At 45.9% G+C, this 23,171-nt stretch overlaps 1 protein-coding gene and 1 pseudogene across 2 annotated transcripts in view; both read left to right on the top strand.

Annotated features, from left to right (window-relative positions):
- The first annotated feature begins 6,732 nt into the window (after nt 1-6,732).
- DOCK1 (dedicator of cytokinesis 1) overlaps nt 6,733-23,171 on the top strand; it is a 463,294-nt gene continuing 446,855 nt past the window's right edge. For both annotated transcript variants that reach the window (XM_024751569.1, XM_024751568.1), the window contains exons 1-7: nt 6,733-6,769; nt 10,282-10,378; nt 13,163-13,311; nt 17,849-17,984; nt 19,200-19,357; nt 20,752-20,833; nt 21,257-21,392. In XM_024751569.1, coding sequence (XP_024607337.1) covers nt 13,178-13,311; nt 17,849-17,984; nt 19,200-19,357; nt 20,752-20,833; nt 21,257-21,392 — 646 coding nt within the window. In that variant the 5' untranslated portion in view covers nt 6,733-6,769; nt 10,282-10,378; nt 13,163-13,177. The remainder of the gene's footprint in view (nt 6,770-10,281; nt 10,379-13,162; nt 13,312-17,848; nt 17,985-19,199; nt 19,358-20,751; nt 20,834-21,256; nt 21,393-23,171) is intronic.
- Nucleotides 13,843-13,998, top strand: LOC112403855 (60S ribosomal protein L39 pseudogene; annotated as a pseudogene).

Genomic DNA, 23,171 nt, shown 5'->3' with positions numbered 1-23,171 from the left:
GTACTGGTTGGTGTGTGTATATATATATGTGTGTGTATATATATATATATATATATATTTTTTTTTTAATAGCTCTTTATTGGAGTATAATTACTTCACAAAACCGTGTTAGTTTCTGTTGCACAACAAAGTGAATCAGCCATCTGCATACACACGTCCCCATATCCCCTCCCTCTCGAGCTTCCCTCCCATCCTCCCTGTCCCACCCCTCTAGGTCATGTATATAAATGTGGTTGTAGCTCTCATTCTGTTTCCTTCTTTTAAAAAAATTATTTATTTTTGGCTGCGTTGGGTCTTCGTTGCTGCGCACGGGCTCTCTCTAGTTGTGGCGAGCAGGGGCTACTCTTTGTTGCGGTGCGCGGGCTTCTCATTGCGGTGGCTCCTCTTATGGGGCACAGGCTCTAGGTGCACGGGCTTCGGTAGTTGTGGCACGTGGGCTCAGTATGAGCGCAGGCTCAGTAGTTGTGGCGCACGGGCTCAGTATTTGTGGCTTGTGGGCTCTAGAGTAGTTGTGGCGCACGGGCTTAGCTGCTCCGCAGTCCGTGAGATCCCCCTGGACCAGGGCTTGAACCTGTGTCCCCTGCATTGGCAGGCGGATTCTTAACCGCTGCGCCACCGGGGGAGACCCTCATTCTGTTTCTCACCTTCTTACTCAGCACTGTGCTCCAAGACGCAGTCCTGTTGTGTGTATATATTTAGTCCGTGGCCCTCACTGCTCTGTGTGCACCTGCATGTTTTGCTAACCACCCTCCAGTTCTGGGCGCTCATTCTGCCCCCGTAGATCACGCTGCCATGGGCCTCCTGTGTCTGCCGCGCTGCGTGTGGATGGGTATGTGGGATGTCTTCAGGGTGCACGGCTGCTCGCGGGGTGTGGGGTTATATACTCTGGATAAGTAGGGTCGCGCTCACACTGGCTGTGTGGCCCCTCCCTGTGATAACCGTGCAGTAACATATTATGTTTTACATTTTGATTTATCTCGTTATAAGTGTGAGCATCTCTTCATTCATGTGTAAGTCTCTTAGGTTCCTTCTTCTATACATTGTTTATAAACGTTGCTTATTTATTTTATTTTATTTTATTTTTTTCGTTGCTTATTTTTGACTTGGTTTCTGTCTTCTTCTTGCCACGTTGAAGTATTTCCTTAGATGTTCTAGGACATTCATCCCATGTCAGTTTCAGAAGAGAAAGGGCCAAGTAATACTGAAAATACGGGAAGGATAAAATAACAGGATAGCGGACAGTCCGTTACATTGAATACAGCCTTTTGAACTTTTTCCATTTCACTGTCTGTGAACATGGCCCTGGGTGGATGCTGATTCTGGCCTTGGCAGGTAGAAACCCGCGAAGGAGACAGTGCGTGGCTCTCAGGAGGTACTCCTCCAAACGTGCAGGGAAATCTAGGCATTTTGTGTCTGCGGTGCCCCCTAGTCAATCTGTGCAGTTCCCTTGTCAGGAAATGAAATGGGTTCATTGGTTGTATCCAGGTCTTAGCAAATCCTTTGCGAGGCTCCTAGCAATTTCCAGCTTCTTTTCTGAATGCTCAGAAAGCATCTCTTCATAGTGCCGGGAGGATCTTAACCCCGTCACTTTCTGGTTCCTCTCCACCTCTGGTTGTTAAATTATTGCTCTGTTAGAGGTGTGTGATCATTGGTGCAATATAAGCCCGTTTTCAGTTTCTGGGCACCTTCATTCATGTATCCCAGGTTTCCGAGGTTTGACTATTTCATACTGTATAAAAACCCAATACTTGGATGTTCTCTGGGAGTTGACTCGACTGGCACTTTCCAAGTATCTCCGTCCTTTTGCTCCTGGGGGGCTGAGTTGGAATTTGTCCGAGCTTCTGATTTCCTTTTCTGGAGTGAGGTGGCCTAAAGCAGCTTCAGAGTGTTTGGGATAAGGAAACATCCACCGGACGTCCTGCCGTGGCGTAGTTGTTGGGAGGTGGGTGACCGGCCGTGGTCCCCTGGGCACTGGCAGGGACGATTTCTGCCCTCAGTTGAAGTGGAGGGGACAAGGGAGTGGTCCAATCCAGTCCGGCACTGAATGTCTCTTCCATTTGGCATTTAATTCCTGCCAGCAGTGCTAGCACGTCTGTCTGTCTGCTCTGTTTGCTTGTCCTCCCCACATGAGGGAATGGGAACTTGAATCTAGGCCAGACCCCAAGGGGGTAGGCGGACCCATATTCCTGGGCCCGGTGCTTCCTGCTGGGGGTCCAGCCTTTGCCACAGAAGCACTTTGTGCGATCGTGGCTGCTCCAGGGCAAAGCCACCCTCCATCCCTTAGAGGGAGGAAGTCGGCTCTCAATAGGATTTCTGTTTTGCAGCAGCTCTTGATGATCTGAGGATGCTGGTATGTGCACTTGGCAGTGACCCCGCTCCATCCCGCGGAGGAACAGATACGAAAATGCGCACTCCAGGAGCCTGCTTAGGGCCGGATGGTCAAAAGGACCACTCCTCCTCCTGGAACCGTGCTTCTTCAGTTCTCATTGGCGCCTTCAAGGCCGCGTGCGGCAGGTGAAGGAGCTGGAGGTCTGTGTGAAGAGGCCCCTGGCCAGGCTTCAAGCGTGGTTTTAAGATGCTGTTTAGGAGACCCCATAGCATCTCTCCAAAGCCTTAGGATTACTGAGTTCTGTTACGGGCTGACTTCCCTGGTTCTGCAAACAATGAGTTCTTGACAGCGGGAAGGTGCTGTTAGGACGCTGTGATGTCTCCTTGTACTAACTGTTTCGCTTTTGTGTTTGTTTAGGGTGGTACAGAGGTTACACCTTAAGGAAAAAGTCTAAGAAGGTAAGTCCTTGTTATTAAACACAGTGCGTGTCCCTTCATAAATCACAATAGGCGAGGAAGTAAATTCTGTCTCATGGTGCCTAAGAGTTGTCCTTATATATCTCTTTCTCTGAATTAAAAAAATACATAGGTTGAAATATGGGCTACCCTGAATTGTTTTCTTTAAAAAATTTTTTTAATTAAAAAAAATTTATTTTATTAATTGAAGTATAATTGATTATCAATGTTGTGTTAGTTTCAGGTGTACAGCAAAGTGGTTCAGTTATACATATGCATATATCCATTTTTTTCAGATTCTTCTCCCATACAGGTTGTTACAAAATATCGAGTAGAGTTCCCTGTGCTATACAGTAGGTCCTTGTTAGTTATCTATTCTATATATAGTAGTGTGTATATGTTAACCCCAAACTTCTAATTTATCACTTCCCTTCCTGAATTGTTTTCTTCTGAACAACATATGTACGTAGAAATTGCAATTTCATTTCTGTGAGTGAATGGCTGGGCTGTGGCGTGATACTGACCTGCTGTCATGAGAGGTGGACTCTTCTTTTCCTGGTAGAATTCTGCATCCTGTTTAAGCACAGGATGTATAAGAGAATGATCTGGGTATAATGACTTGAGAAGAAAGTACTGCTCACTATTTTCAATCTTGCATTATCCTTGATGATAAATTAGCAGATTTGCAGCGCTCACGCTTGCTTTTTCCCCTCTCGCTTATAACTATTTTTATACTGCTTACGTCGCTGGCAAAAGAAAGAGGTTCTGCCTTCCAGGGCAGTTTGCATGCGTGGTTGTTTGAATTTCTGAAGCTAAGATGTGCAGTTACATTGTGGTGGACAGTCCCGTACACAGTTCTGTTGTGGCTTTTCCGTTCTCAGCTTCACAAAATCTAATGACGCCTCTTCCATTTCATTCTATGATTCTGAAGTACTGTCCATTCTAAGCTGTGGTTTGGCTGTCCACGTTACCTTATAAAATCTCATTATACTTGACAGATGGTTCATTTTATTTCTGTTTCTTAGCTTGGCCTCTCATTATCTAGTTACTGGGCTGGGCTCCTCTTGTGGTCCGGAGCCTGTAGCTAAGGCTGCTGGAGTCCAGCTGTGCAAGCACAGGGCCTTCTTCATCTGCTTTCCCCAGACGCCCTGCTCTCAGGCTGTGCCTGACAGGTGGGAGCTGTCCATCCTCTGGTCTCAGTCACCTCGGAGGCCTCCAGGCTGAGCTCCGCGGCAGCCTTTCTCTGGCATAGTCTGTCCTAATGTGAGAGATGCTGTTAGGGATACCTGGTGAGCCAGATCTGCAAATGGGAGCCAGGACCTCCCACCTCCGCCCTGCCGAGCTCAGACTGGGCTATGAGTCTCTACACATCCAATGACCTGGAGCCTTGAGCTTTGAACAAGGTAGATTGCAACCAGGTGGCTGGTGGAATAGATTTCTCCAGGGAAAGTTCTATTTTCACATTGATTATCTCTTCCATAATTTGGGATTAGCAGGTGCAAGCTATTACATATAAGATGGATAAACGACAAGGTCCTGCTGTATAACACAGGGAACTATATTCAATATCTTGTGATAAACCATCATGGAAAAGAATATGAAAAAGAATGTGTGTGTGTGTGTGTGTGTGTGTGTATTTATTTAACTGAGTCACTTTGCTGTACAGCAGAAATTAACACAACATTGTAAATCAACTATACTTCAATACAAAATAAAATATTCCTGCAGATGAAAACCTGAGGTTCGTGTGAGAAAGCCATAACTGAGGACTTGATTAATAAAGAGATTAGGGCTATGAACCATCCCCCTCCCCAGTGATAAAGCGCTAGGTGCATCCCAGGGAAGCTGTGCACTTTTCTTTGATATTTGGTGTCTGGTACCACCTTCCCAGTCGGGATCTCTCCCAACTCCTCATGCCTCCACGGGCCCTAATCCTTCCTACCCTGCACCACAGGGCCCTGACTTTACAGCTCATAGAGCTGGGTAGGGGCATATTTATTTTTCCACCTAAAATCTTCATTAGCAGATGAGGAAATTGAAGCCTTAAAAAGGTCGGTTGTGATTTTGCATCAGCACCCCTGCCCCAGGCGGTAGCAGAGAAGGGACTTGGCTCCTAGTAACCTGACTCTGTGTTCTGGAAGCATCCTTTTATCGGTATTCACAAATGAGCAACAGATCTGGGCTGGTCCCGACTGCCCCAGCTGGAGAAGTTGCTCATTTCAGGCTTCCCTGGTGGCAAAGTGGTTAAGAATTCCACCTGCCAATGCAGGGAATACGGGTTCAATCCCTGGTCTGGGAAGATCCCACATGCCGCGGAGCAACTAAGCCCGTGCACCACAGCTACTAAGCCTGTGCTCTAGAGCCCGTGAATCACAACTACTAAGCCCGCGTGCCACAGCTACTGAAGCCCACGTGCCTAGAGCCTGTGCTCCGCAAAAAGAGAAGCCACCGCAATGAGAAGCCCACGCACCGCTACGAAGAGTAGCCCCCGCTCGCCGCAACTAGAGAAAGCCCACGCGCAGCAACGAAGACCCAATGCAGCCAAAAATAAAATGAATTAAAAAAAAAAGTCACTTACTTCAAGCCTCCAGATGTGTCCAGCCTCATTTCTTTCACTGTCCCTTCTGTGGCTCCATGATTCTCGAGAGCAGGTTTACCGAGACTGAGGGACATCTCTGGACATGGGCAGGGGGCGAGACTGGCTTATTTGTATGTGTGTCCGTCCCGTCGTCCCTCCCCGCCCCGTGCTCACCTGTTGACATCAAATGTGCACCTGGAGACCGTCCTGGGATCTGGAGGTGTCCTAGCATCGGGCACGCGCAGTCCTCTTTGGTGGTCAGCCTCTGTCTTTCTGCCTGACTCCTTCCCTCTCTGTGATAATTCTTCTTTACATGAAGTGCGGCCACTTCCCTGGCAGGCAGGAGGAACCTGAACCAGTGGTGCCCATGCCTCCTTCCCAAGCAGGATTAGTAGGGTGGTTTCTGGATTTCCTGTGGAAATCCTTTGGGGCCAGATGCCAGGGAAACCTAGTCGGAAGCTCCTGTTCCCACAGCAGGTGCCCGAAGCCACCAGGGCCACTGATTGGCTTTTTGCTGTGTGCATGACATCTCACGTGGGAAGCCACAACCTGTTTGCGTTGCATCGTTGCAAGATCCCAGGGCCTGGTGCCCCACTGCTTGCCTCCAGGAAGGGAGGTAGTGTCCTTGCTCAGGAAGCAGGACCAGAACTCTTGGTAAAGCTCCTGGCACTTCACGCACGGTGCCTGACACTGACCGTCCTCTTGAGGAGCTGTCTCCCTCGGAACTGTCTGTTGGGCCCCTGTGTGCTGTACGCTTGGGGGTGCCAAGCACTGTCTCCGTGTAACCTGGTGTGCTCCTCCTAGGAGTCTGGCAGGTTGGGCGAAATGCACCCAGTTTCTCTATTTTATCTGACGGCCCCTCTGGAGATGGTTGCGAAAGTCTCCTTGGGTCAGGTAAGCAGTCAGTGCCTATGTGATGATCAACGGTATAAACTAACTTTTGATGACAATTTTAGTATCTCGAAAGGAAGAACTGTCAGAAGCCATTGTCAGAAATTGTTCTTAGACATCATTTGGCTGTGGATCTTCCTGTGTTGAGGTCAGCAGTAAAAATGAGGTGTGACCCATGGAGAAGACACAGCAAAGTCCCTGTGGGATTTTTTCTTTGCAAACAGATTGCTTCTGTTTTCCTCTAAGACGTCTGCAGCCTCTTTGAAACACAAGTGGATTGAGTTGCCATCTTTTACACTTCTTTGTTTTCTGTGCTATGTTGTGTATGAGACTTAGCATTAGGCTTGCAGATTTAATAGTGATCCAGCCATCCCCACCTCCATTATGGGGGGGCAGTCGTTCGATTTGCGATCAGTACTCATATTAATAATAAAACCTGCTGTCTTTTTTCCTCCCAAAGGGTATATTTCCTGCTTCATATATTCATCTTAAAGAAGCCACAGTTGAAGGAAAAGGGTGAGTCTTGTCTTGATATTTAAATGAAGTCATGCAGTGATTGTATTTGGCCTGAGGCTCTTTGCAGGGCGATGTTGGGGGTTGGACAATGGGTGCCATTGACCCTAATGTGACAGGAGTTTGGGGAGAGAAGGGAAACTTCTGTTCTAGGGCTGTCCATAGCATGGCTTTGAGCCTTCACACAGTCTTAAGTCAGCGTAGGAACTGCAGTCAACCTCCTTGAACCTGATGCGGATTTGGAAAGCTTCGTAGTTCACTCTGTGAGCCACCCTATTAGGCAAAGCCTGCACGGCGTCCCCAGCTCTGAATCCATTTTTCCGGAAGACTTTGCAGGCTGTGACACAAATGGGGTTGAGGGTGAAGCAACAGTTGTTAAATTGGGGTGTGTGTGAATTTACATGTTGCTTAATGCTGACGTATGTTTCCTAGAGGTCATAAAACTGATGTATAAGATCTTTAAAAGGACATTTGTAGAACAGAAACCCATTAGGCAGGAATGGCAAATGAATAGCCAGGTGCAAACTTGGAGGAAGGAGCATTAAAATGTTTTCCTTTTTTGTCTCTGCTACATCTTCACACTAGTTAAATATGTAAATGATAAAATTACTAACCATATGATTACTGCATAATGACATCTCTGCGGCTGATTACAAAATTGCCTTTCCAAGCAGTGTACTTTTAACATACGAAAAGGACTAGGTCGGGCTCTGTAGTTCCGATTAAAACGAAGAAAATAATTTAGAGGCATAAATGTGATGACCTGTAATAGGGTCCTTTTTTCTACAGATAAAATGTTTTGTATGTACAGTTTCAAAGGGAAGTAAAAAGAGGAAAGTTTTGAAACTTTCACCCTCCTGTGGAAATAGTTGAATAAAGTGTGCTTTTCATGTATTTTACATCAGTCTGTATCAGGATCAGTCTGGACATCAGACTGTATAGGAATTATTTTTTTAAAAAGCACTTTGATGTATACAAATGAGCATATGTAAAATGTAATTATGAAGCATAATAGTGAAGGACACAAGGGACTGTGTGGATTCTTGGTAAGTAGAGTCACCCCCTGACAGCCAGATGGACAGGCAGACAGACACTTTTGTTCCTGTCCCTGGGTTAGTGTCACATGCCCCAGCATGTGCAAACGAACGGGGCACCGGTGAAACAAGCAGTCTAGAAGGTTCTCTGCCGATGCTCCAGGGCTCCTGTGATTGCTTTTACTGATACCTGCCCTAACCCTCCCTCGGCTGTTCCCACCCAAACCTGGCTGCTTCCCGCCTCCCTCCTGGCAGAGAACCTCCTGCCTTCAGACGACCGGTGGTCTCACTCCGTACTTTTCCTCCGGATACCGTGGGCATCACCTTCCCTTTCTTCTCCTGGTCCTTCCTCCTTTCCAGTGCCGGCCACTCTTCATCCTGCCCCTGCCTGTCTCCTTGCTGTCCAAGTTCATTATCCCGTCTCTCCTGCAGGCTCTCTGTCCTCTCTGTACATCGGCCTTCCTTCACGCTCAGACACCCCAGATCGTGGCTGTGTTGCGGCTGCCACCGATCCTGTACCTTTAGCCTCGTGACCGAGGCAATTCCCGTTTGTCCCCTCCCCTGACAGCGACATGGTTACCACACCTCCTAATCGCCCGTGTCTTCTTAGCCCTCCTCTCTGGAGCTTGTCTGTCGCATCTGACACTGGCGGGCGTCCGCTGCGCTCAGCTCCTGAGGCTTCTGGTGCTTCCCCCCTGCATCACCCCTGCCTGCCCCTCTCAGGGCGCCCTCCTTACCTTCTGGTTCTCTGTTGCCCCTCCCCCCTTGAGGTGGCTTCTGTGCTTGCATCTCAGCTGTCCCCTCTCTGTGGGGAACACTTGGATGGGGACCTGCGGCCCTGACTTGCCCCATGACATCTGCTTCAGTCATGCAGAGCCAGGGAGCTCATATGAATCACCACCTGTGACAGGCACTGTCGGGTGTGTTTACTGCTGGCCCCCAGCAGGTAACAGGGTGGTTACAGAGGTAACAGCACAGCCGCGTCAGATACCTTAGAGCCAGCTGGCACTCGGTCCAGGGGACAGATCAGGCCAATGCAGGAAAGGATCCAGAGCTGAGAAGGATCCAGAGAAGGATCCTTCTCTGGATCCAGAAGGATCCAGAGCTGAGACCGGGGTCCACCGTGTGCAGTGAGACCCTCCTTCCATGGGGAAAGCGGGGTCTCATTGAGCTCCAGGTGTCTCCTAGCCAGTGGGAAGAGCCCAGTGGACCCAGCGTGAAACTCAGTCTCTGTGACGTGAATGCAACCCAATTACTGACGAGCGTCCTCACACTGTGCGTAGAGAAGCTCTCCCTGGAGGCTTTGCAAGGATGACATCACAGAGTCATGATGCCAACCACATTTTCATCAACATCCCTACTGGGAAACTCGGTGACAGAGTTGGTAGGGCTGCTGTAACCATCACGTCCTGTAATGGACACTGATGATGTCCCAGCAAAGGGTAATTCCTAGCAGCACTTTCATGTGGGGTGGTCCCGCGGGCAGCCCTCCCCGGATGTCTGGTCCCTGCTACTCCCGCTGGTGCACGTGGTCAGACCTCTCTGGAGGGACTGGCCCTCTCTCAGGGACTCCAGTGTTTCTTCCTTGGGGAGCACCCCGCCATCAATGAGTCATTGCAGCCTTGAGCCCCGATTGTGAGCTGCAGTCAGGGTCCTGCCCACAGGTCTGGGCTCCAGGCAGTTGAAGATACGTAGGTGGGACCTATTTCAGTGCCCCCTGGACGCTTCACGTTGATGGGAGTCTTGTCTGTTCAGGACCTGTAGGCCCACTAAATTCAGTCTCTGACCCAGTCCCACATATCAATATTATGAGTCCTACTTAGCGCAGTGCCCGACGCAGAGCACGTGACCAGAAAACAGTGGTGGATTTAATAAAAACCAGCGCACAAAGATTGGTAGATCATGAGTCAGGAATAAGTCAAGGGTTAACCTTCTGGGGTGGAGAGAAAAGGGGAAGAGGATAAGCAGAATTTGGGGATCAGGGCGCCTGTGGACACTTGAAAGCTGTAACCTCGCTCATATTTAGCAAGGATAACTGCTTCATGTGTATTATCATAGAATGAGTTTTAGGCCTGACGGAAATGTAAAAAATCATCTTATCCCAAACCTGCATTTCAATGCCACATAGACTGGTGGTAATTCACGGCATCTATAAAATAGATGGGTACGCATATTATGATATACTTTCCATTTCTCAGACCTTGATGTTCTGATGGGATGTTACTTGCCTCCTTCATCTTACCTTGACATACGAGGTAGATGGCTTACACGGAGGATGATGTACGGACATTCTCAGACTCTGTACAGAAATTACTTGTCATTCGTAGAGATGTATGTATTCCTTTGTGGGCGCAGTCTCATTTTGTCTACTGTCTCTCCATTTGCTTAAATATTGCACTGTGGCCTAGATTTGGAATTTACAAGGTACCCCTGGTTTAACGAAGCCATGACCGTCTCTCTCCTTTCCTACATCCTTCCCAGGCAACATGAAACGGTCATCCCAGGCGACCTCCCGCTCATACAGGAAGTCACCACAACACTGAGAGAGTGGTCCACCATCTGGAGGCAGCTCTACGTGGTGAGAAAATGGGATTTTGAATCGGAGCTTAGCAATAGAGAAGGGTCTTTGTGGACCCCGCTGAACCAACAGGGTAGTTTGCCTTTTTCCGGGAACCTCAAAAGTAGAACTTGTGGGAGCGGGTCATACTTAGCAGCCTGGCCCAGTACTCTGGCCACCCTCAGGGACCATGTGCCCTTCCACCTGCTTTGTGTTGGGGTGTAGCCGTGCTGACTGCAGTGAAGTGGCTGTCAAGGAAGGGGCCATGGGTTTCGCCTTTCCTTGTGTTGGAAAGGGAAGTGGGCCGCTTTCAGGCTTTGGAAGACAGGCTGAGGCAACCTGCGCTGGGGTTCCCTCAAAGTTTGTATGTGAGTATGAAAGCGAAAATCTGCTTTGAAACTGTCGTAGGTGCTTCGTTATGGATGCAGTAGAGAGGGATGACTATCTTTGCCATTGTTTGCATGTAGGTAATGCTTCTTTTCATTTGAGAAAAATGACATAGTCTTCTAGACCTAAGCGTGTCTGTTGCAGAGGGACGGAAATAGTTTACTTTCTGGCTTCGTGTGGGATGTCCAGTTCTCCTCATCTCGGAAGAAGCCTTATTAATGCAGCGAGTTTGGAGCCCTGACATCTTCCATTTCGTATTCCCCGGGGCATTTCTTTGCACATAAATTCATATTTACGGAAGCATACCTTTTGTTAAGCCTGTATTTCTCTTCAGAGTCTTGACTTCTCATCTGCTAATGTTGTCAGCCCAAAGCTGGGACTCTGGAGGTAAGGCCGTGCTTCGATTTCTCGGGAACATAGAAAATTTCCCAGCGTCCCACAGCTGCTCTCCAGGCAGCCTTGTTGCTTTTGATTATACAGTGGTTTCCTATAAATGCACAGTAATAAGCTGTTGCAGTAATTGTTCATCAAATGTTCTCCAAAACCTAAAAGCGTAAAGTTAGCCGGGAATGTCTTGTGTAAATCTGAGCAATTTTGGAGTCGGTGTTTCATGTTAGCAATTTTTAAACAAAAATGCAGCAGCAAAACAAACAGGAGTTGATGCTGAAAAATATGTTAGTGGACACGGTTTTAGCCACACAGTCCCGGAACAGGCGTTCCTAACTGTCACCTTGGTTTCTTTTAAAAAATTTACATTTGCCTCTTAGGGATTTACATTGCTAGATTTGTGCAAAGGTAAACAACAGTGCTTATTTTATATAGATAGATAGATAGATAGAGATACACACACACACACACACATACATATTGCTCATAAATGTTTTTTCCCCCTCTGCTCTGTGGCTGTAGACAAGTTAGGAAAATATTGTGGATTTTAGATATTTGGTAATGCTTTGTAAAACTGGACAAGGAGAATTAATAAGATGGAAACAAACTTAATTTTAGAATAAACCAGTGACTTTGATTATTTAGTTTTCATTTAAGGAATTCAGATTATGGGAATTCCTTGGTGGTCCAGTGGTTGGTTAGGACTCAGTGCTTTCACTGCCGTGGGCCCAGGTCCGATCCCTGGTTGGGGAACTAAGATTCTGCAAGCCTTGTGGCGTGGTCAAAAAAAAAAAAAGAAAGAAAGAAATTAAGATTAGGATCATACTAAGGAAAAAAGCTCATGGGATGGAAGATAATCTGTTAGGGCATGATAGGATGGGTAAGTGGTGGGGATCTTAGAAATTCCTAGAAAGGATGTCAAATATAGAAATAGTGGGGGTGAGAGATTCAGCTGTGTAGAGGAAAAGTTATTCTAAAATGTAGCGATGACCACGTTTTAATATTTTATAGGCACCATGCCTTGTAGAATTTTATCCAGTTAGGTTTCAGCTAGATTTTTTTTCACGGAGAGACCCACAGGATTCTTTTCCCTTTGGGTGATTCCTCATTTTCTTGATGACGTGTACTCTTTGCAGTGCTCGGGCTTCTCGTTGCGGTGGCTTCTCTTGTTGCAGAGCACGGGCTCCAGGCGCGTGGGCTTCAGTAGTTGTGGCTCGCCGGCTCTCGAGCGCAGGCTCAGTAGTTGTGGCGCACGGGCTTAGTTGCCCTGCGGCATGTGGGATCTTCCTGGAACGGGGCTCGAACCCGTGTCCCCTGCCTTGGCAGGCGGATTCTTAACCACTGTGCCACCAGCGAAGTCCCTCTTGATGAACTGTACTCTTGCTGTTGCAAAACTGTTGCTATTCTTTGTACCATCAAACCCCTTGGAATATGTAGAAAGTGATAAGTGGTACGAATTTTGTATCTTGTTTGTGCTTCCCTTTTGGCGTAAACGCACCGAGAGCTTTTGTAGACTCAGATTTTGCCTTTTGCAGAAGCCTCTCTGCGCAAGCCAAATGCACCACAGTCACCAGAAGAGCCCAGAGGCACATTCTCTTGTAGCTCAGCCGACAGGCCTCAGGGTTGAGTTTCTCTGTGTGCTGAGAATTATTGGGGGAGAAGGTATTCTGAAGTCTCAGTAGGCAGGATCTGTAGGCTCGGCACTTCCTCAGGGAGCTACAAGGGTTGCCCATTCATAGGCCAGATTCTAGAAGCTCCCGTGCTGGCTTTGAGGCTCCCAGTCCAGATCCTGCCCTGGTCTACTCTGGTTGGCTGGAATATGCAAGATTGTGCATTGTCTTTTATTCTTTTCGTGTGTGATGGGAACCAAATTCTATCTAATGTGTTCAGTTGCATGTTAGAAACATCTTTAATTTGACATTAATTGAACATCATCATGTAAAGCACAGACATGTCTATTTGAGAAAAAAGAAATCCACAGTGCTCTTTTAAATCAAGAACTTAACGACTGGCTTTTCCCCCCTCGTCTAGCAAGATAACAGGGAGATGTTTCGAAACGTTCGGCACATGATCTACGACCTTATTGAGTGGCGATCGCAAATTCTTTCTGGAACTCTGCCACAGGATGAGCTCAAAGAACTGAAGAAGAAAGTCACTGCCAAAATTGATTATGGAAACAGGTTTGTTTATTTGAAAGATGATTTCATGCTTACGTTATCCAATATAATAGCATCCCCATAAACCTTGAGGAGAATATAATCCTATCTTATGATAAAACAAAATTTCTAACATCAAAATAATGGCACGGGTTTCATTTTTAAAAGGATGAGCTGTTTTCTCTTGGATCCTGAAGATCAGGGGTTTTCTGAGTCACTGTTGAAAAGTATTCTTTTCAAGAAGATGGGCCTGGGATAACCTGTCATTGTCACTCTTTCAGACGGGACCGCGCATTGATTTCCCTGACGGGGAACTTTTCCTTTTCTGCTGACAGTATTTGACCTTGATTCCAGACATGGGGGTACTTTGTGTAGTAACAAAAGCACCAGGTTTCTTTCTGTGCAGTCCTGCGTTCTGAAAGTTGGAAGGGACATCGAAGGGCACCTTAAAACTTGGCACCAGTGTAGGGACGCCAGATTTGGCGAACAAAAATACAGCCAGCTGGTCTCTTCTCTTCTCCGTCATCCTATGTGTGGTTGAATTTGCTCCTTGCCATGTCTTCTTACAAGACTTTCAGGATCAAGTGATTCCTGGCCAAGGAACAAAAGGAGAACTGTCCTATTCCCCAACGGATTTGAATGAAAACTGGTAATAAAATCAGGTAAAATTCCAAGAGAAGACATTGGAGAAGAACCAAGCTGGGTCTATAAGGAGCCTTGCGTGAGGTGGCGCACATTTATGCTGGGTCAAGATCACTTGCATGTTACCATATCTCTCTGAGACCATCACTAGTATCTGGACAGCCGGATGTGTTTTATTTTTGTGTCAGTTTTTCTGCACTAGTGCAGAAACTATTATTATTGGCTTAATAATAAATGTGTGAGACCTTTTTTTGGAAAAAGTATACAGCCAGCTAAATTTGCATTTTCGATATGAATAACACGTAATTGTTTTACAGGAGTATGTCGCATGCAAAAGTTCCCATTTACAGCAGGGTGCCGCCCAGCTCTGCTTGAATGCCTTTAACAATGGTGCACTCACTCTTCCACAGAGATGCGTGTCCTAGTGTGGGCATGCATTTCTGATGCACAGTCATCCCAGCTCTCCCAGGTTCTGTAACCAGGATGAGGCCACGCCCTTTTCTACCGGGTAGCTGTTTGACTGTTCATATAATGTCAGAGCTGCAAGAAGCCTTAAAAAGTATCTGGTCACAGGACCCCCAAATGCTGGTCTGTATCAGAATCACTTGGAAAGCTTTCAAAATATAGCATCCTGGGAACCACTCCTTAAGATCCTGATTGCTGGCGTCTGGAATACTGGCTAGAAATCCCAGTCTTTAAAAATAGACTTGGACTGTGACGGACAGCAGATTGGGAAACTACTGGTTTAGTCCAGCCTCCTCATTTTACACATTAGGACGTAAAGCTCAGGAAGTAGCTTCATTCAGCTGAAGGGAGCCCTGGAAAAATTAAAAAAGTGTTTTGTAAAATCAGAATTGTAACAGTTTTGTTTTCTGGTAATTCAGACTTTCAAGTGTGAAAAGGTTTTAAAAGCTGCATTATTAGTAAGATGTAATGTTTGGATTAGAAAAGGCTACAGGAGAAGGCTTTTAAATGTTTTTTTCCCCCAGGAAGCCAGAGATTTCTGGGTATAGGATATGAGATATTGTTGCAGTGAAACCCTCTTCAAGACCACCTGCCTAAAACCCAAACTTTTGGAGCTTTGCTTCTATTTTCTCTTGGAGTATCATATTTTGAACTTATGTCCAGAAACAACCTGCTTAATTTGGCCGTGGGAAGCCAAAGTACTTTATGTCGTGGAACAATCTAGTTAAGAAAGGGAAGTATTTCCAAACGTAATTTACTACTTCGATAGGAAATGCAGTCCTTAACAAAATAGGTTTTTGCCCAAGGAACTCAGATCTACTCCGTAACTTCTCTAAAGCCCAATACTCTGTGCATATCTTTCTAGTTCCTTCTTCAGAAAACAAAATAGTAAAAAATAAAATCACTGTGTTGAAAGTTGGGTTTTAAAATGGTTTCTGGGAGACATTTGAGAATATGATTAAGGTCATGGACCATCTCTCTAGGAAAATGCACGTATGTATGTAACACATACACACACAATTTTGCACGTAATTTCAGGGGAGGCGCTTTGGGCTTCCACGGATTTAGTTTCTAATGGTGTTAGGGTCCCTTGCTCTGCTGCAGTGTACCTTCACAGTGGAGGCTCAGTCTGGATTCAGAACCACCCGAGCACCAGCTGCTGAGAACAGCGCATGGAATGGTTGGTGTGGAGATCCCTGAGAGACCACTTCCTGTCGCAGTTTCCACATGGCATTCCGGAAGGAGCATGGGCTCTGCCATGAGAGGGTTCTGGCTCAGAATCCAGGCCCTGGGGTCTTTTAGATGTTTCTCTGAGCTTAGGTTTCCTCCTTTGTGAAATGGGTCTGACCAGCTGTACTGGCGGGCCTGAGGTACATGGCAGGGTGTACACAGCCGGCTGGAGCATGGCCAGAGCCTCTGCTTCTCAGGGAGCCTGATTCTGTGTGGCCTGCAGGACCTTCTGGTGAGTCCTCCTAAAGCCAGATGCTTTGTAGTTCTGCCCACGCCAGCACTGGCCCTGCCCACACCAGAACAGGAACCCCTACCCACCCTAAACAGCATTGACTCTGCCCACGCCAGCCCTGGCCCTGCCCACATAAGAACGGATCCCACTTCATTGGCATTGACTGTGCCCACATCAGAATGGATCCCACTTCATTAGCATTGACTGTGCCCACATCAGAATGGATCCCACTTCATTAGCATTGACTCCACCCACACCAGCACTGGCTCCTCCCAGGGAACGAGCAGTAATATTTAAGAGGGAGGGGCTTTCCCAAATTGGTGAATCTTGTTACAGAGACAGCAAATAAGAGCATATTACCTCTTGAAATCCCTCACTATCATTACAACCACTAAGGTTCTTTTCATGCGAAGGGAAAAGCCTCTATTCGTTTAAAAGCCCGTTTACCCTGGGCTGCCAACAGGCCCAGTTGGTCTTGTTTCACCATCCGTGAATTTGCTCAGTAGATATATTAACAGGACAAAATGAGGTTTTTGTGATTGCCTTCCACAAATAGTGCAGTGGTCCAGCACAACTGACAAAACTGGACCTGCTTGACACGCTATTAGACTCATTCACCTGTAGCTTTAAGGTGTGTGACCTTCGGAGAAGTCAGAGACTAGTTCATCTAGATGGAGGTTTTACTGCCAAGTCAACTTTCCTCTTCAACTTGTAACTGTTAAAGATGTTCTCTAACTGAAATTTATCTTCATTTCAAAAGATGTTTTCCTTTGTTGTGTGGTTAAAAAAAAACAAAACGCCCCGCTTCTATAGACTTGTTAATAGCAGGAAGAAAAATCCGAAAGGCAAAGTGTAAGGCATCTGTGGTTAAGATCCTCACGTCTTATTAAAAGAAAACCAGAACACACCACCATAGCACAGCCCTTGGTTTCTTTCTTTATATAATTGCCTTTGTTTATTCTTTAAATAAAAATTGTGGTAAAAATCACCTATTTCGTCGGATTTGGGGAAATGGAGAGAATGTTGCCAAAAACCATTTCCAGATCTAGACGGACAGGTTTATTAGTCAGATGCTGCCTGTGTTTTAAGGTGGCTGCTACATTTAGCATCTGCAGAAATGCTTAACGTTACTGTGGGTGACTTCCGTATGTTCTGTGTTGAAACAGTAGAACGTCTTTATCGAAAATCTTCTGTTGGGCTAATTAAGGAATTAGAACTGACTCTAGGTAGAAGGAAAGTAGTGCGGTAGAAGCTGCCAGAGACAGTGGTGAGGAAATGGAGTGGTGGGTGTGCCTCTGCTCCAGCTTTTCCTTCCTCCCACCTCTCCCCCACCACCAGCTGTATATATTTGGGCATATTGGTGGGCATGTGACTGTATATACGTACACATACACACACACATTTATATACACACATGTGCCACAGCATATACATGGCATGTGTGTGCTTTAAACTGTCCATACAGGGCTTCCCTGGTGGCGCAGTGGTTGAGAGTCCGCCTGCCGATGCAGGGGACACGGGTTCGTGCCCTGGTCCGGGAAGATCCCACATGCCGTGGAGCGGCTGGGCCCGTGAGCCATGGCCGCTGAGCCTGCGCGTCCGGAGCCTGTGCTCCGCAACGGGAGAGGCCACAACAGTGAGAGGCCCGCGTACCACAAAAAAACAAAACAAAAACAAAAACAAAACAAAACAAAATTGTCCATTCAGTTCACATGGTAATTAGCAACGTACATTTCATTCGGACTTTGTAGATCTGTAAGACAAAGCCACTACGGCAATGGAAGTAAAAACTGAATAAGTTTTTTTTTTTTTTTTTAATTCCAAGGGTATACGTTTTAAGTTAAAGGCGGTGACCTTGCAGAATTGTGTTTCCTAATATTGTGTGGGTGACCCCGACTTTCAGTGATGTTTTCTGCTCAGTTGCTGGGACTGAAGTTTGTGAGAGAATTCAGAGCCCTTGGGTTGTGAAGTTCTGAATTCTTGTTGTTCTAGGATCCTTGATTTGGACTTGGTGGTGAGAGATGAAGATGGGAACATTCTGGATCCAGAACTAACTAGCACGATTAGTCTTTTCAGAGCTCACGAAGTAGCTTCTAAACAAGTGGAGGAAAGATTACAAGAAGAAAAGGTAAGTTCACCTCTCTGTAATATGCCATTTACACATGGGACACATTTTCTCAGCAGCAGTTTTCTACATTAGTAAAACATCACCAGTGATGCCCATTATGTGCACTGAAAAGGACCTGAAAAGGCACAGCTACACAGTATATTTCATACGACGAGGGGTGGAATGGAGCCCGGCGTCAAAACATGCTGCTGATGACCTGAAAGCATTTCAACTCTGAGAGGGGTGTGCTTTAGCTCGGGGGGCAGGGTTTTAATGACATTGGCTTTGTGGTCTTAGCTCGTGGGAAACAATACTCGATTCTGTGTTTCCTCTGATAGGAGTAGGAAAGTGACATATCTAAGCTCAGTGATCTTATTTGCAAAGCAGAAATAGAGACACAGACGTAGAGAACAAATGTATGGATACCGAGGGGGAATGGGGGGTGAGAAGAACTGGGAGATTGGGATCGACACATATACACTATTGATGCTACGTATGAAATAGACAACTAATGAGGACATACTGTATAGCACAGGGAACTCTACTTAATGCATTGTGGTGACCTAAATGGGAAGGAAATCCAAAAAAGTGGGGATATATGTATATGTAAGGCTGACTCACTTTGCTGTACAGCAGAAACGAACACAGCATTGTGAAGCAACTATACTCCAGTAAGAATTAATTAAAAAAAATAAGCTCAGTGAGGGCAGGGAGCACGTATCTTATTGATCTTTTCCATCTTCCGTGGCCTGTAATGGTATCTTGTATGTAGTTGACACTGAGAACTCGATTGCCTGATCGAGCCATCCATCATTCAGCAGCTGTTGTGCACCTACGCTGTGCCAGGTACTGAGGCCATAATGATGAAGAGCAGGGATGCCCTCGGAGGGTTTGCTCTAATGGGAGAACCAAAAAGTAGACAAGCAACTCAACATGTAGTCTCCGTTCTGATTCATTGACTGGGCCCCTAAGTGTTTTGTATCTGAAGAAAATACTCAGTATAAGCAGTTATGCGACTGGGACCATTGCACAGGGCACTGTTATTTTCAGCTGGGTGCGTGCCTGTGATGAGAGTGTCCGGTGAAGACAAGGAAGACGCTGCATGAAGGGCTTTGCTGTGTTACTGCAGCTAGTTTCACATGGTTTTCTGTTCTGTAGGGAATGAACAAAGCAAGGGGTAGCCAAGAGTGTTGCTCTTGTCGACTTTCTGTTGTATTGTTTTATTTCCACTGACAGTCTCAAAAGCAGAACATAGACATTAACAGACAAGCCAAGTTTGCTGCCACCCCTTCTCTGGCCTTGTTTGTTAACCTCAAAAACGTGGTGTGTAAAATCGGAGAAGATGCTGAAGTGCTCATGTCTCTGTATGACCCCGTGGAGTCCAAGTTCATCAGGTCAGTGACATTCCCCGGCTGCTGTCTTTCCTCTTTGGTTACTGTTGGGAAGATGGCCTCAGGACCCCCCACAAAGTCTTGCTTTTGCAGGGAGCCCTAGGGGTGATCAGCTAGCCAGACTTCCCGCAGGTAGCTGAACTCTGTGTCCGGGTCAGCTTTCCTGCACGTACGTGGATATTTGATGGTAAAGCTGAGTCTTGTAATGTTATAAGGACCTCGCAACTACAGCTTGAAGTCATGCTTCCTATGTTGTCTTTAGAAGATGTTTTGTTTGTTGACCCCGCCCCCCCAAGCCACACCCAATGTATTGATCTTGTCTTAATCTTGCTTTTTCGAGCTTTGGTTCTCTGTGAATGTCATTTCTGGACCTTTGACCTACTGTTATTTCTCCGAGATGGTTGGCTGGAATACAGTGTCTAGAACGGTGCCTGCTATGTAAAGGCTCTCAAAGAATGTTTGTTCAATAAATATTGTAAATCCCATCTCTGCCATGTCTGTCCTTTCTCACGTGCTCTCTTTCTCAGTTCTTGTTTTTGTTCCTCAGTATAACTTTCTCTTTGTCCAGAGGGAAAAAGTATGGTTTAAACTGTGTGTGTGTGTGTGTGTGTGTGTGTGTGTGTGTGTGTGTTTTAAAAGTCTAGAATCTTCACTCGTATTTTTGAAAATTTAAAAACTTAGTATATGACAGAAAACAACAAATTTCATCGCCACTTCTGATAAGGACTTTGTTTCTTCTTGTTGTAGGATTCAGTATGTATTTTTAGGTCATATTTGGTTTGTGTCAGGCTCTGAAATAATCAGGCAGTTTTACTTTATACTCTAAATGAATGAATGGTGAATGTGAGACTATAATTGCTCCAAATGAACAGATATGCTTTTCATAATAAACTTTTAACATATACACACAACTGTGTAAAATAAACAACAGCGACCTACTGTATAGCACAGGGAACTATATTCAGTGTCTTGTAATAACCTAGCATGGAAGAGAATCTGAAGAAGAATGCATATGTATATAACTGAATCACTTTGCTGGGCACCTGAAACTAACACAACATTGAAATTAACTAGACTTCAGTTTAAAAAAGTGGTTAAAAAAGTAATAAAAACTTTGAAATGCCGTTTGCATATAGTTCCTTTGGAATTATAACCCTGAGCATCCAAAATTAAAACCTCAAGGATTTTGTATAGGCCGTCCTTGCATACTATCCTGTACGGAAATTGCTTATATGTTAATGGCAGAGCAGCTGTATCTGATGTGGTTGATATTTCTGAACCCGTTCAGTTGTCTGCGTAGTGGACTTCCGAGGTATTAATTAAAAGTCAGTGTGGATGTACATTTGGTACCCTGTTCTATTTGGGAAATTAATTTGCTTTTGTTTCTTTTTTTCAAGTGAAAACTACCTGGTCCGCTGGTCAAGTTCAGGATTGCCCAAAGATATAGACAGATTACATAACTTGCGAGCTGTTTTCACTGTAAGTGCATCCAAAGGTGTTCATTTGAATTGCTCACCATTCTAAGGACTATTTTTAATGACCGCCGTCTGACTTCTCACCACACTAGAGCATGGGTCCTTGGGATGCCTTTAATACTTGTTAATTTACTATAATAACATAACTGCCCAGGGATCTTCTGGGTCTCTAGCTACCCTTGGAATCCCAATGACACAGACGTGTACTTCGTGACGTTGAGTATGTCTCTTAAACTTGGATCTTAAGTTCATTTACTGCTAATTGACTTTGTGATTCAGCTCCTTTTTGTCTTGTGAGTGACTTATTAATAATGCTAAAACCTGGTTGGAGAAAAGAGTCGCAGTCCATCTTTCTACTGTCTGTTTCAATTGAGCCTGCACTGAATGATGGTTCTCCAGAATAACTTACGGAAATTAATATTTCTAGGATCTCGGAAGCAAAGACCTGAAACGGGAGAAAATCAGTTTTGTGTGTCAGATTGTTCGAGTGGGTCGCATGGAACTGAGAGACAATAACACAAGGAAGCTGACCTCCGGCTTGCGGCGGCCTTTCGGGGTGGCTGGTAATCCACTTCTTTCCTTTTTCTTAAGAGTCTCAAGATCATCACCTTTGCCGTGAATACGAGCTGCCATTGAATATTGGACAGCGGGGCTGCTTGATATATAAGCTTTTCTGTTGGAGAGAAAAAAAAAAATGTATTTGTTCTTCTCTGCATGGGTTCAGGTCCACATTCAGCTCAGGGTCTTTGCTCCACAAGCTTCAGGTGCGAATTGTATATTTGGTTTGAAGGTGGATCCTATCTCCTGGAGGAGACCCTGACCCACGTGCTCATCCTGGAGGGGAACCAGTCACTGGAGGGTTTCTGGACGCAGCGATTGATAGATTTAGGAATGACTTTACACAGAATGGTCAAAGGGATGAAAAGGTAGAAGGAGCAGAAAGCCCGGAGAGGACAGAGTTCTCTTCAAATAGGGGCCTTTTATCCTGCGGATGTGTGCTCTGTGTTTGTTTTGTTTTTGGTGACAGCACAAGTAAAGGGAGTGATGAGTTATCTCTGTGGAGGGGAGAGGTAAGTGTCCCCAGGACGTCCTAATTAGTTGACCTCTTTCAGTGTCACTCTCATTTTTCACAATTTGGGAAGTGATTTTCTCTCACGATTTGATGGCTGCAGTGGAGTTTCATTACGCAGCCCTCTATTTCTTCCTGTCCTTTTTGGGATTCTTGGGATTTATATCAATAGGTATGTGAGAAAATTCTTCCTTTCTGATTGATACATCACTGGATTTCTTGTATGAGCAGAGATGGAAGGACTCTTTACCTGGGCTACCAGGAAACTCAGGGCTTAGTTTCGTTTAGTTTTGTTTTGGCCCATTTTAAACAGATTTTATTTTTAGAGCAGTTTTAGGTTCAGAGCAAAAGGGAGCAGTGGGGTGAGGTAGGGAGGGGGCAAGCGATCTCTTACCGTCCACGTTCATCCCAGAGGGCTGGCTTTCCTGAGCTGTTGAGCTGGTGTGTTTCTATAGATGCTACGTAAGGACCTGAGCCTTCTGCTTATGTGTTTCCCAACTTCCTACTCCTGTCTGCTCTGAGACGGAGGGAGGACATTTCATCGTGCGATGTGGCCATGTACACTTTGGGCACAAAAGGTAAATCTTTTAAGGCAACGATTCTCAGCCCTAAGTGTATTTCTCATTTGCACTTATACAATCGTATACACAGCCTGGGGAGCTAGTAAAACATATTCTTGCCCAGGTATGCGGTGCACATCCTTGAACTTGGATCTTTGTGTCTCTTCTGACTGTTGGGAGAGGGCGAACCCCTAGAAGTGGATGCTGTGCATCTTGGCCACCTGGAGGTGTGGTGCCCAGTGGCTATGAGCAGGCTGTGGGGAGTTGTCACTCGAGCCTGCTTCTCATCCCTGCCTTCTTGGCTTTCTACCTGTGCTGTCCCTCCTCCATCACCAGCATCCTGACGCCACCTTCCGTCTGCCCCCTGCATCGTGTGATGTCATGTTTCTGGGCCATTTAGATCCTCCTCTGTCACACACCTTTGGTGACTACATACAGTGGGCTCTTGGCTTTCTTTTTTTTTTAATAGATCTTTATTGGAGCGTAATTGCTTCGCAGTACTGTGTTAGTTTCTGTTGTACAACAAAGCGAATCAGCCGTGTGCAGACACACGTCCCCATATCCCCTCCCTCCCACCCTCCCTGTCCCACCCCTCTAGGTGGTCACAAAGCACCGAGCTGATCTCCCTGTGCTATGCGGCTGCTTCCCACTAGCTATCTGTTTTACATTTGGTAGTCTATATATGTCCATGCTACTCTCACTTTGTTCCAGCT

This window comes from Neophocaena asiaeorientalis, unplaced genomic scaffold (genome assembly GCF_003031525.2).
Source record: "Neophocaena asiaeorientalis asiaeorientalis breed wild unplaced genomic scaffold, Neophocaena_asiaeorientalis_V1.1 scaffold108, whole genome shotgun sequence".
Classification (NCBI taxonomy): Eukaryota; Metazoa; Chordata; class Mammalia; order Artiodactyla; family Phocoenidae; genus Neophocaena; species Neophocaena asiaeorientalis.
The sequence above is the reverse complement of the archived record's forward strand: the minus strand, read 5'-3'. Positions and strand labels throughout refer to the sequence as shown.